At 41.3% G+C, this 14,446-nt stretch overlaps 1 protein-coding gene across 10 annotated transcripts in view; it reads left to right on the top strand.

Moving 5' to 3' along the window:
- The window catches only part of LOC119502858 (voltage-dependent calcium channel gamma-6 subunit-like), a 12,998-nt gene extending 378 nt beyond the window's left edge, over window positions 1–12,620 (top strand). Inside the window, exons 2-9 of one of the 10 annotated variants that reach the window (XM_037794112.1) lie at window positions 3,163–3,365; window positions 3,579–3,631; window positions 3,726–3,887; window positions 4,677–4,787; window positions 5,033–5,141; window positions 8,337–8,411; window positions 10,033–10,170; window positions 10,321–12,620. In XM_037794112.1, coding sequence (XP_037650040.1) covers window positions 3,762–3,887; window positions 4,677–4,787; window positions 5,033–5,141; window positions 8,337–8,411; window positions 10,033–10,170; window positions 10,321–10,541 — 780 coding nt within the window. In that variant the 5' untranslated portion in view covers window positions 3,163–3,365; window positions 3,579–3,631; window positions 3,726–3,761 and the 3' untranslated portion in view covers window positions 10,542–12,620. Of the gene's footprint in view, window positions 151–3,162; window positions 3,888–4,676; window positions 4,788–5,032; window positions 5,142–8,336; window positions 8,412–10,032; window positions 10,171–10,320 lie in introns of all 10 variants that reach the window. The other 9 variants (XM_037794114.1, XM_037794111.1, XM_037794116.1 and 6 more) reach the window with 9 other exon arrangements.
- Window positions 12,621–14,446: the final 1,826 nt, after the last annotated feature.

Below are 14,446 nucleotides of genomic sequence, written 5' to 3'. Positions count from 1 at the left end.
TGTGGAGATATTTTAAAGAGTGAACTTGTTAAAGAGTGTTTGTCGCTGCTCACAGCTGCTGTAATGAGTTCCTTCTTCGTGCTTCCATGCTACTTTTACAGTGAGGCCAATTGGATGCCTTATCCAGAGAGCCGTGTTCACATTTCATGAGTAAGGACAGCAGAGTTTACTCTATATTTATATTTATATTCTTGACAAATAACATTAGACTTTTATTAACTAACTAGTTCTGTAATGACGGTTATTCTTAACATCAGTATTGCAGTTGTTGTCCAGCAGTGGGGTAGTTCATGTTATCTCTCATGTAACAGAGGTTGCAGGTTTGATGCCTGCACGTAATGCATGCACCTGCCAAAGTACCTTTGAGATCCTTCATTGCATATGTTTGGATTACAGCATTGGCTTAAGACATACAATGTAAAATATACTACTGCTATTACTATCACTTCTTCTTCTATCACTACGGTTTGTATAGCTTACGCAAAGTTATTCACTTATTTGTTTTTTGACCTACCCATCCACCCCGACCTCCTCCCTATGTGACGTTTGTCGCTCTTTATACTTCCCTGTTCGCAGTTATGTGGATTACATACGAACTGATTTGGTGAGATATTTACGGAAAACAAAGAACATTAAAGTAAATATTTCTAAAATTTACAAAAATACATACTTTTTTTAGGCTTCAATCAATTTGATCAGTTTCTGCATAAAGTACATGAAGCATCTTGTTTATGCTTTGGTTCAATTTTGACATGGTGTCCCACTGCAGCATGGATTTCTTATTTGATAGTTGCATTAGTACTATCTGCAGATTTTCTTAACGACTGACTGAATCTGAGTAGCTGTGTCGAGTGTTTGAATTTACTGATAACATTTAAGTTGATAACAGCATATGAGGTGAATAATTGTATATGTGATGTATTGTACTCTGCTGTTTTGTATTATTATCTGTATTCCACGAAGAACTTTGTTGGAAAGTGAACCTAAACTTAAACTCTGTAGTATGTTAGCTTGTTAACAAGACATACTGTGATGGGAAAGTAAAGTTATGTGTTCTCCCCGGGGGATGTGTTTCATTTTTGCTAACAAGAAGGCGGGCTGCATGTCATGTCTGTCGTCACCACATCCTGGTGGAACGCAGCAGGACAGCTGCTTCATTCACCCTACAGACATAAAGGGTTTAAGATTCAATTCATCGGCAGCGTATCTGCGTGACTTCTCCATCGCGCAGCTTCTCGGAATAGATAATTGGTTATGGCTTGAACATGATGGGTGGTTTTGTACCGCCGAGGTACCACAAAGCGTCTCAGAATAGACAGCAGGCTATGATTTCAGCATGCTGACTGTTTTTTCAATGTGTTTGCTGTCACATAACATCTCAAAATAGATAATTGATTGTGATTTCACTTTGCTAAGTGCTTTTATATTGCTTTTCTGTCCTAATGGAGAAAGTAGAACAACCAGTACAGAAAATTGTTTGTGACTGGAGGAAGCTCGCTCCACTTCTGTGCTTTTGTTCACACTGAAGAAGTTTCTTTATTCCGGATGATACATACAGTTCATGTTTTTGGTCTATGTACACTATAATATATTATAGTAGAAAGACTTACATTGTTGCATTTTTAGATTTGACTTGTTTGTTTTCACACTGCACAATTACAGAGGAGCCGATGCTTTTAATCTAGTTACTTGGATTCAGTAGAGTTTTGGTAACTTGTCATCCTTTTACATTTTCATGATTTGGGCAGAAAGCAGACCCCATTTACCCCTACTATTAACATTCAATTACATTCATTTGGCGGACGCATTTGTTTAAAGTGACTTACAATAACTGCATTCAAACTCTGTAGGAACAAAAGATAGTTAAACAAATCCTTCCCAAAGCAGGAAATAAGAGGCTATTTAGTGGTATGTTTTTGCAGTCTGTATTTCAATACATTCTTGTTATCTTGATTTTCCCTGTAGTGTGATTGTATCTCAATATGCAGCTGGTGGAAGCCTTGTACAGCGCTTCCCAGGTCACTTAATCCCAATCCTGCTTTGGCGAAGGCATGACCTGCTCTACAATTGGCTAGTACTCGTTGCCTTCGTTGGTAGGATTGGTTAGGTTTAGGCATGAAGAGTGAGATTGGTCCGGGTTAGGGTAAGAATATCAGGATAAGCCAATCAGAGGCAGAGCAAGGCAGGTCATTCCTTCACCATAGAGGATTTTGTAATATTGCTTCCCAGGTCAAGGGGAGGGTGCTGTAGCTTGAGATAACAGAAAAAGTCAGTTGACCTTTCACCTTGTCTGGTAACCTTTTCCTTTACTATGTGGGCAAACTGTACAGATCCACAACTAGCAGAGATCCTAAATCAAAATGCAAGCCAGACCGCCTACTCTACGGACGTAGTTTGGCTGATCTACCTGCATTCTTCCATATCCAGATAACATATCCAGATGCAGCTTGCATATTAATGCCAGAGGTGAACAGTGACAGAAATCCCGATTGTAGACTCTGTAACTTGTCTGCAGTATTTTCAGTAGTTGACCTTTTTTGTTGTTAAAATCAGTAAAGACATAATTCTTGAAGAAAAAGCTGAATATAAGCAGTAGTCCAGATGTATTTTGTTTTGGCTTTCCAATCGTCTTTCCAATTGTTTTTCATCTTGCTTTCCTCCCACCTACTGAACATCCTCTCTGATCTTAGGATCTTTATTTAGTACCCGATCTGGAATTTCTTTTTTTTCTGTTGAAAGATGTATGTTGAACTTAAGATGGAAATTGACAAAGAAGTGAAGTAATTTTCATTATCGCTCACGTCCACAAGGGTCCAAAATTTAGGACTTCACATATAAGTGCATATGTGTCTGTACACACAGGTCTGTATACACAGACACCAGTGTAATTCATCTCTACATCTGATTTACGTGTTCCTGTGTAAATCAGTGGAGAAAGCAGAGTGCTAATTCTGCTGGTGTGGATATTGCATGCTCTCTGTTTACCAAAACGCTCATGTTGTGCTTCTTGGTTTATTTTTGTGCCATGAAATGTGCAGCAATTTCTACGCCTGCAGCATTCCTCCATGTATACATTTCTGTTCTTTATAGACTGTGATATCAAAAGACCTTTGTGTCAGGTGATTATGTATTTTTTCTTTTGTCATCCATTTCCATCTCTAGGCAGCATCACTTCATCCACTCCTGACTTCTACCTCTACAGACTCTGGTGGGGAAATATTTCTACACATATTTTCAGTCATTATCTTTTTTCATGATGATTCATTTATCGGATTTCCATCCATCATCGAAGCCGCCATTTTTTCAAAGGCTTTTTCTCAAGAGAAGGCTGATTCCTGCCTTTGACTGCTAAAGTTTCCAGAGACGTATGTTCAGTTTTTGAACTATTTTTCGACTTTTGCATCACGCTTTATTTTGCTGTTAGTTCTCATCACGTAGTCATTTCCTTTTCTACCTCTTCCTGTGCTTCTGCTTCCTTTCTGTCACGTTTGACATTATTTGACTTTATGACTGTCTCAGGTGTTTTCTTTATGGGCACAAACTGAGTATACACAACAGTTTTCCTGTTTTTGTTTTAGCAATTTTTCTATTGCTAAAATTGTAACCATCCCCATCAAGGGCAAAGCACAAGGTAAGCCTGGCTTCCAAACTGAATCCTACTCAGCTGTCTTAGTTGTTTTCTATTTCGTCACAACATGTGGTCTACCTTTTTTGTGACCGATGAGGAGGGCCGCACGATTGGTCCGGCGGTGCCAGGGACGATGGCTGCACCGGGAGGAGCACCCCAGGGTGCGGGAGGTCTGACCGGCCTCATGACTGCACGCGGGAACAAGCGCCGCAGGACGACGTCAACAGGACACGCCATGAGTGAGGCCCAGGAGGGGAAGGTGACTGCTTTCATACTCTGTGAATGTGTATTCTCATTCAGGCTGTATGGAAGTACTCTAATGGAACCAATCAGTCATACAGCTGCCATTGAAATCAGGCTCGTCCACAGGGGAGGAAACTCTCCACGAGCTTATCTTAATTAACTAGCTCCGTTGTTCTCTTTGTGTACATCACAGCACCTTATGGTCCAGCTCCAATGTCCATCCCCTATGTACTGAACTCCAACAGACATTAAATGATCATAGTAAGTGCCTGAGAAAGAGAGGTTGCAAGGGGACTAAATGCTATATGAGGAAATGGACATGATGTAGTGCAATGTATCCTGATACAACCGTTGATGTCTCGGAACCCACCGGCTATTGTCTGATGATTATTTAGCTTTTGTCTGGTTTAAAAGTAGCTTGTAAACTGGCTACTTTTGAAACAATCCGGTCGTACGCGTCGTCTCTCAACTCCAACTCCAGTCTCGCATCGCAAGTTGCTAATCGCAGTGTAAACAATAAGCAGAGCACGGAAAAGGAAGTCTTGGCCCAGAAATATTGTTTTCAGACTGATAGCTGATGAGATTGTGTGCATGTTAACTTGCCAGTTCTTTCAATTTCTTTGCAATTAGAATAAGAATAATTTCAGATTTTTCCTAACATTGATTTTAGCATTAGCACACTATGATTTGTGAGTAAGAAAGTCTGCAGAACTGTATTGTATGTGTCAATACAGGTTGCTAATAAATGTTTTGATAACTCTTTAATTCAACATTGACACTGTTTTCTAATGTGTTCTGTCTCCAGATCAAGTTGGCATTCTTCGTGGCCATCGTGGGCGTAGTCCTGACAGTCCTTGGGATGGGGACAGAGTTCTGGGTGGAGCTGGCACCTCCTAAGAGTTACTATAACAACCAGGTATAAATACATAAACCAATACAAATATTGGAATTAACAATAAACAGGAGTTTTTGTTCATATGATGTATTTCATATCAGTCTGTCCAGGGATGTTTTCTACAGTACATATAACATGGTGAGAAAAACCACAACTAAACAGTAATTTCCTGTTTGGTGTCTCAAGCTGAACCCTGTGATGGATGGACAATCTAATATCACTGCTGTTCTTGTGTTGAAAGAAGCTCTCTGATGTGGGTTTTGCAGACATGTCTGACAGCTCACTACGGCCTGTGGAAGGGCTGCACCAAGACCTTGTGGGTGTCTGATATCGACCCAGAGAGAGAGAGCTGTGGACCTGCTGAACTACCCGGAGGTGGATGGCTGTCTAACTTTTATGATGGCTGACGGGTCTGTGTGAGGGAGGGAGTTTGAAGCTGATGATTGACAGACCAGCTGGCTGACTGGACGTTTGTCAAACTGTTGCTCGTTGGACAGCTCAGTATGAGGGAGAGAGTTAGCATGAATGAGAGGTCTACCTGATTCTCTGGCTAGACAAATGATGCTTGGCTCACTGTTTGATGGCTGGCTGGATGAAAGCTTTGGCTGACTAACTGCCTGAGTCATTGTTACGTAGTCTGAGTGAAAGAGCGAGTCCACAAGTTGCTTTTGGTTCAAGTGAAGAGATATATCATTTGGATTTTGGAAGTCCTTTTTTTACATTAATTGAAAAGTCTCATAGAGGTCAAGAACTACCCTGGCAAAGAGGAACTGGCCAAGACAGCAGTATACTAAATCAATATATTGCTAAAACAGACAGGCAAAGCAATATTTAAATATACAAAAAAGAACGTGACAAGCCATATAAATACATTTTAACAGCGGGATCTCAGCCCCACTCATCATATTTTGCCACTTGGGCAGTCTTTTGTGTAGTATGCTGATGTAGAAAGTTTGCTCGTGGTTAACGTTGTGAAATGCTGGCAGATAGGTTTAGGCAACAAAACCACTTAATTTGGGGTCGACAAAACATCAGAGTGTAGCTTAAAATAAATATGTTTGTAACATAACGTAAGCTACGGACGTAACGTCATGGCATAGCGTCAGGGGAAATGACGCCGTCAGTAAAAATCACTTTTAGTTTCACACGGGACACCAACACTGGTCCCCTGAGTAAAAGTCCAGTGTTTGTTTGACCCATCCACCTCCCCTACCTCCCACCCACCAATACGCTCTAATGATACTACGCCCGTTGCTCTGAGCATCTAATAATGACGCAGATGGGTTTACATTGGAGTTAGTTGAAAGCCAGGTGCCTCTCAAACAGAGGCTAAAGGGTGCCTTGTGCTTTGGTATCAAGACCAGGCTGTATAGAAAAATATTAAAATGCAGTAATTAATAACTACGTTCTCATTACATGTGCAAGAACAGCTAATGGAAATAATGAAGGACTATCGGTTGAGATGACATTGGGATGTCAAACTTTGGTCGAATGTGGAAAAAGATTATCACAGCTATTTGCAGTATCGCTCCCCATTTCCATGACTCGCCTGTATGAGCTCCCCTTTTGAAGAATGACTCACATAAAAAGCAAAACAGAGACAAACTGAGAAAAATTCACCAAGAGCTGTGTGTTTGTCATCAGTTTCAGACAAAATGAGTGGGAACGGTTCACAGGGTTACTGGCTTAGTGGTTAATGGGGTTGCAGTGTGCCTCGGGACTTTTTAACATCTAAAGAGAGTGAAGGAGACAAATAGTAGTAGATTGTTTGCTCACTATTATTGGATATGCTGTAGGATAAGTCTCCCATTGTCATGTGTTTATGAGCACAAGTGAGCTTGGGACAATTTAAGGTTGATTATTTTTGCAGCCAACATGTAGTATATTGGTAGTTTCAGACTACACACCAGCTAATTTATACATACTGTGGACGGAAAGTCAAATGTCTCCCTAAATTCAAACAAAAATGAATCAATACTAGCCCTGTGGCTATTTATGCTAACTGGCAAAGCTCCATGATTCATGATCAACACAAGTTGGCCAAAGTGCAGAGATTTAAATGCCAGTGTCAGGACACATGAGATGAAAAAGTCAACATATTCTCATACAACGGTTTGTATGATATCTTACAAGAAGCACATGTTCAGATTGGCATCATCTACATTTATATAGTCCCTGGATATTCATAATTCTACCACAACATAATGGTAACTTCATTAAGTATAACACCTGTGTGTTAAAGGTAAATCATTTAAAATACATTGTTGTATGAAGTGACATATCCTCAGACTATTCAGTTTAAATGTTACCAGGGCTGTCAATCGATTCGAATATGTATCCATCGCATGATGTTCCATAGTTAGTCACCATTAATCGCAAATTATTCACACATTTTTTATAGTATTTAATACTCTTATCAACATCGGAGTGGGTGAATATGCTGCTTTATGTATATATTTATTATTGTAAATCAATGAACAACACAAAACAATGACAGATATTGTCCAGAAACCCTCACAGGTACTGCATTTAGCATAAAACAATATGCTCCAATCATAACATGTCAAACTGCAGCCCAACAGGCAACAACAGCTGTCAGTGTGTCAGTGTGCTGACTTGACTATGACTTGCCCCAAACTGCATGTGATTATCATAAAGTGTGCATGTCTGTAAAGGGGAGACTCGTGGGTACCCATAGAACCCATTTACATTCACATATCTGGAGGTCAGAGGTCAAGGGACGCCTTTGATAATGACCATGCCAGTTGTTCCTCACTAAAATGTATCGTAAGTTTGGAGTTATTTAGCCTCCTCTAGTTTCATATGATACCAGTAACTTCACTCCTGCTTTAAAGCTGAGCCGCTACGACCTAAAATGTGCGTTATTATCACGTTAACTTTGACAGCCCTAAATGTTACACATTGTTATTGTTAAGTGTATGTTTTTGAGTCAGATGCCCATGATGGAACAACATGAAGCATGTCTTCCATAATGAATAAAGTCATACACAGAGGAAAGCCCAATTATTGTCTGACTAGCCGGTTGCAGAGACCCCTTTATTTGTTGATGGGATTTGAATTTTTGTCAATGGGATTTGAGTTGAGCAGCTTCTCTCAGTGCTGTAACGCTGATAGCTGTTGTGGGGAAGAAAACAACCCAGAACAATCGGAGGATGTGGCTTTGATCACACTAATTAAGAGTGATGTGTGTGTGTGTGTGTGTGTGTGTGTGTGCCCTGTTTGCTTGTGCGAGGGAACAGAAAGAGGTGTCGCATTCTATTTGACGGCCAAACTCTAATTACTGTAACACATCGTCTGGACGGCCGCATGCTAATTGCGCAGGAAGCATTGGATTGTCACCTTGAGCTTGTCATTGTCGTTCACGGCTGATTATGTTTGATGGAGAATGGTTGAAACTAATGTGTACAGGGCTGAGAGAGATGTGGCTGTCTTAATGTCAATAAGATGTTGGTCAGGAACGAGGAGCTATACGGCTGATTATCTCTCACTGTTTATGTTTCTCTCATTTACAATAACTGCTTCTCTTCCTCCATCTTTTTCCTCCTGCAGAATCAAACTGCACCTACTTCAAGTTTTTCACCACGGGGGAAAATCTTGTGTTGTTTCAGAAGACAACACAGAAGAGTGAGTCATGCACCTCTTTTGGCTCTCGTGGCCTCTCTGAACCGCTGTCCCACCTTATCCGCCCACTCCCTCCTTTCTTTATCCCTTTTCTTCTCCCTCTCGCTGCCTCCCGCTCTCCCTGCGCCCTCTTTGCCCCTTCATCTCCCTCTTCTGATGCTCTCTCTTTATTCTTCAGTCCCCTGTCCATCATCCATCCCTGTCTTTCTCCGTCCTTTCCTTTTCTCTCTGTCTCCCTTCACCTCCTCGCCGCACTCTTTCAGGTTGGCGATTGTCTGCTCTGTGAGTGTTTGAAATCTATTCCGCCTACGCTGCGTTCAAGTGTCTCCAAGCTGCCGTCTAACCTCTCATTTCACTGGCATTTTCATAATGCATTAAGATCACACTGTGCCATACGCTGAATGAGGAAAGACAGACATACATTTAAATCTCATTGTTCGCTGGTGCCACATCACTGTCACGCTTTAGTGATTTAATAAATACAGCCACCCATACGCGTATGAAATACTGTGCTTCACAGTGTGGAATCATAAAGCGGCATTAGTTGGATCAAGAGGCATTAGTTGGATCAACCGATTTTGACTTTGATTTCTCCGATTTGGGAGGATTGTGTATCGGCTCCTCTGTGAGCCTCTATGGCATATGATTACCCATAATGCCCTTCTCTGCGTAGAGCCACAGGGATGTTTATATGTATCTGCCTGCAATCGGCCACTCTCAGACTGAAAATATCTAGAATAAAATTGCAATCCACAAAGTCCAGTTTCAGTAATATATTGAAGTGTTTTCATGTTGTGCACAGTGGTTTATAATACTTTCAGACAGGATTCAACAGCTATGGACGTTTTTCAGCTCTACCATTATCACAGTGGCAATCCTTTTTTTTCATCTCGACAATTATGAGGTTGACAGTTCTTGATATGAATTATTCGACCAGGAATGTGCACTTGCACATATTCGATTCAGCCTGGTTTCCTAAAAATCTCGGGCCCATACAACAAAACTGCATCGTCAATTACGTTTCTAGGGAAACTCCCGGATTACGTTTTATTTTTGACGTATCAAAATTATGTTTCTAATCAAAGTCCACATAGAGAAGAGATCGGGGTGAATTGGTGGGTCAAACAAACACAGGATCTCCACCCAGGAGATCGCTGTTTGTGTCCCGTGTGAAATCATTTAAATTTATGTCCTAATTTAAATAGCGTAACAAACATACTTATTTTAAGAAAACCATGATGTTTTACTAAACCTAACCAAGTGGTTTTGTTGGGTTTTTGTTTTGTTTTGTTTCAATTTACAACGTTAACCACCTGTTTCAAACTGCGACAATTATCCGGGACAAAATGTGTTTCCCTCCAAATGTTATTGAGAATGCAGTTTAGTTGTATGGGAACATCATTTTGTAGGAAACAGGGTTGGGCCAATGCAATGCATCGACGGTTGATGCTGAATTGCGGTGTGGCAAGTTGTAGAGTTTTGAGAAGTTTCAGCTTTCTAAAAACCTGTATACATAGTAATATCTGATTTCTATAGTACCTTTAATATGAAATTATGAGGATCTGTCCCTAAACATGAAAATATACTGAAATTGATAAAAGCACTGTCCTCCTTCAATGAGCAGATCTGAATGTAGCGACAGCCATGTTGGCCCTATTCAGCCTCTTCCTGATGGTGATGGGGTCCATATGCATCACCATGGCTCTCAGTAAAGAGATACTGTTCTTCCTCAAGCCAGCGTCCGTCTGCTTTATTCTGTCAGGTCAGTAGAGGCAACAACACACCGGGCAACATTGGGGTTTTTAGTGTATGAGAACTGTACTAGAGATTGATAATTGTGGTATCATTTGTTTAAAAATGTCAGGACCGTGTCTCAAAATCAATGTGGTAATGTCCAATGTCTCTCCCACAGGCGTCCTGGTTCTTATCTCCCTGATAGTTTTCCACCAGTCCGTCCTGGCCTTCCTGGCCAGCGACCACACGGTTCCTCTCCACCACGAGCTCTCCTGGTCGGTGTCGTGCATTGGCTGTGCGGGGGGCGTCCTCATCGTGGGTGGGATCCTCTTCCTGCTGTTGGCGCTGCCCTACAGCCCCTGGCGGAGGTGTCTCCCTCAGAGGGACAGCAGCAGCTAGTGGCCCGGAGGTGGTGTTGCACTTTATCTGTCCTTTCTGATTGTGAGGAGGGAGGGTGCGGAGGGGTGTGGGTGTTTCCCAAAGACGTCTGAGCAAAGAAATCATTTTTGATGTGACCTTAAAGGCATCATGAGCATGTTTTACGGGAGAGGGATGGGAGATTCACAGACATGCACAAAACACATACCTGTGCAATATTCTTGTTTAGTATGAACTTTAAAATAAGTACTTTTTAAATAATTGTCACTCTCGATCCCTTTACCCTGTGAAGTATTGTTGAAGTTTATCCTGTTCACCAACATGGAGACAGCTAGGTGCTAATGCCACGTTACAGTGAAATATCCCTTTTGTGTGAACAAATGTGGTGATCTTAATGCTCAGGTGTGGTTGGGAAACAGTCCTGTTTTGTCTTATACTATCCTGCAGGGTTTGGAGGCAATTTACTGTTAGTTCATTCAATAAATTCACGTCCTTTGCAACTCCTAACTTTTTTTTTTCAAATACTAGCTATTACACTCCTTTGATATGAACTCATTGTCAAACAATAATTCACAAAAACACTGTTTTAAAAAGTGTAGCAGCTAAAAGAAGTGATTTAATTCAACAGTTTTAATGTTACTCATTAGCTGGAAGGCTAGCTAACATGCTCAGCTAACCTGAATGCTAACATGTTTATGAAGCATGTCATATTGATGAATAGTCAAATGTTGGCTACTTCATTTATCTACCTTTATCTAAAGCTACCACGAGGAACTTTCATTTTGGGTTGATGTTGGCGGTCCCTGTGGACAAAAGCGGTAGTGTTTCTGAGCACCAGAGTCCCTTTAGAAAACCTCTCATTTTACTGGAGCAGTGTCTGACAGTCTGCCCCGCTCAGTCCTGGTTCTGGTTCTCCCGTGTCTCCCTTCTCTCCAGTGGGCCCAGCAATACGGCCTGGACCTCCAGCAGCGTGGTGTTGGAGTTGGTTCCCAGCGGGGACCGGAAGCTCTGCTCCTGGCCGGAGGAGGAGCCGCTGCTGCCGGGGGCGGAGCTCTCGACCTCCCGCTGGAGCTCCGACTACAGGTTGAAGGCGGCAGCGAAGTCTTTAGTGTATAATCACCTGAAAATAAGACACTGTGCTCTTACAACAAGTGGCTCTAGAGAGGGACATTGGCATTTTTGCATTGGTCACCGTAGCAATCCTACATGCTTGGCACACGGGAGAAGCAGGGGAGAAGTTTTAATCTGCAACCTGACCGCTACATATCGCCAGATCCTACACACTGTTTTAATTGAGACTGTTTCCTAACCCGTTAAAAGTTCCTTGTAGTAACTTTAAAGAGGACATTTATTATTAATGCTGGAATTTTAAACCACTAACTAATTAACCTTAAACCTTAATTAAAACTACACTGAATGAACAGAACAGTTTATTGACCTCCAATCTGAGAACCTCATTTTAAGAAACTAGTTTTTTCTCAGTGATGTGTGAAAAAAAACATATTCTATTTGTCTTTATCTGTCTGAGCCTTTCTGCTGTCATTGTTGGAAGTCTTGTTGTTCACCAGTCAACATTGAGGAAGACATTAATTTGAAATACATTTCCTGCTTCGTCATGTGACAGGGCTCTCATTTTGTAATGGTACAAAGAAATCCAGATTTTTTTCATTTATCATCAATATTCATTTATTTCAAGCTTTATATTTATTATATGTTTCTGGTCATGAGCGCGATGATGAACACAACCTGTCTTTTTATCATTTACATATTTCACATTGTATAGCAGATACAACATACACTGTAAGAAGAGCACTATTTTAAATTAAGTGTAAGGTAGTTGCGGCACTGTGTAAATGGTTTGACAAGCAGATACAACTAGAAGACATTGTAAAGATTTATGTTGGTGTAGAAGGTATAAAGTGAGGCGCTGCCATGTTGTTGTTACTTTTAGTGTTTTCCTTGAATGATTGATGTTAGAACAAAGTGCTTCTCTGTGCCTGAATGGAAGTTGAACTGTCACTGCTACTTTTTTTGATCTGAATCGATTGAGTATGAATGACTTCATTTTATTATTAAACATGACATGAATATTTAATGTCATCCTCTCTCAGTTTCCATTTCTCTCAACACCTCCTCAGCTTACAGTCGCTGCCTCCTCAATAGCTGTTTTTATGAACCGTCCCACTTTACACCTCATGATAAATATGACTGTGCTAACCAGCCACATATTCAATACGTCCTCTTTGGGTTTCTGCTGGAATTTCATCCGTTTTAAATGCAAAACATCAAATGTAACATACGGTAAATTAAGAGTGATAAAAAACTAGTAACTAACCCAACAGAAAATATAAAGTCCAATAGCATTTATGATGCTCATATTCAACATCTTCATGAGCTCTTTGCTGAACAGATCACTAAAGTGTATAGACACAGCTATAGGAAGACATCATCAAAACTGTCCAATGAATGAGCTCCATGTCAGTCTAGGTAACATAACGGCTGTTCTGCAGCTTTTTATAGCAACACAACCATTTCTCATTCCCAAGTCGTCAAATACGGCAGCTAGGTGGCCCTACGTGTCAAACTATGACGTTGTACTTTGCCGTAGTTATGGCGGGAGTAAAAGAGGAAGACAAAGTCTGTGTAGGGAGGAGGACAGAGTGGAAGGGTGGATCAAAAAACACATGACTGTCACCCAGGAGACTGCTGTTCGTGTCCCGTGTGAAACTAAAAGTCAATGTACTTACTGACTTATTTTAAGTTACGTATGCAAGTTAAAGATCGGGTGGACGATGTTGGAGAGCTAGCATAATTCGAAAGAAGCATCGCCTCAGGAGCTCCGTCTAAACCCCCCTTCCCCCCACACACACACATGCACGAGCACCGCCGCATCGTAACTACTTCACAGACACAGAGTGGAGAGAGGACATCAACTCAACAACGCTACCTCATGACAAGTAACCGCGGCAGTGCTACTGCAGGGCTGACTTTACTCTTCCATTCTCCAGGAAACATGCAGCGGAGGTGACACGCTTTGAGTTCAGGCCGGTGCACGCAAAAGTTAGAGTAGGAGCAGGGAGGCGGGGAGGCATCTGATTGGTTCTTTCCAAGCGGACCGCGAGGCAGTGATTGGAAGACGTTTCTACAGGATTACAGCAGCTACAGATGACGGCTCTTTTCAGGTCCTTTTTCAGAGCTCATCAGTAATGGATCGCTGTCGGGGTGTAAACACCATTTCAACCAATATAATACATAGTGTATACTGGATAACATCGTCAACCCTGCTTTTAAGTCACAAGTACTTAATGTACGTAATGTAGCCTACTTAACTACGTAAGAAACATACTAATCTCAAACCACAATCTTTTCCTAAACCAAACCAAGTAGTTTCCTGTGAACACAGAAGTTAAAAAGACAGTGTATGCATGTAACGAAAATGTACGTGCAAAACTGACACTAGAAGGGAATGTAGAGCATCATTGTTCGAAGCATAGGGCCACTGACTAGGTGCCATATATGACGAGTTGGCAGTGAGAACGTGTTGAGCAGCAAGGGAGGGGAAGCCCGATTAAAGGGAGTGCAAGTGGCATATGAGGTGGCAGGTGTGACATTGATTCTTTATCAGCTGATATGGATGCTGTGGTTAACTTTGGTAAACACCTTTTTACAACTTTTACGTTTGGCAAGGAGAGTACAGTATATTTCCATTTAGATTTACACACAAATGAGCCATAAATTGTAAAATGTGTGTTTAAAGAAATGGAGTGGAAACGATGACAAAGTGGCTCTGCACCGGCCAATCGGGATTTGGAGCGCTCCCAATCTTTACAATTCCTGTTTCTTTGTAAATGAAACAAGGAAACGAACCAGGTGTGAACACACTCTCCGTCTAATAGCAGACCTAAGTCACACTGGGATTAAAAATA

The sequence above is a fragment of the Sebastes umbrosus genome, chromosome 15, assembly GCF_015220745.1.
Source record: "Sebastes umbrosus isolate fSebUmb1 chromosome 15, fSebUmb1.pri, whole genome shotgun sequence".
NCBI lineage: Eukaryota > Metazoa > Chordata > Actinopteri > Perciformes > Sebastidae > Sebastes > Sebastes umbrosus.
This window is presented reverse-complemented; position numbering and strand designations above follow the sequence as displayed.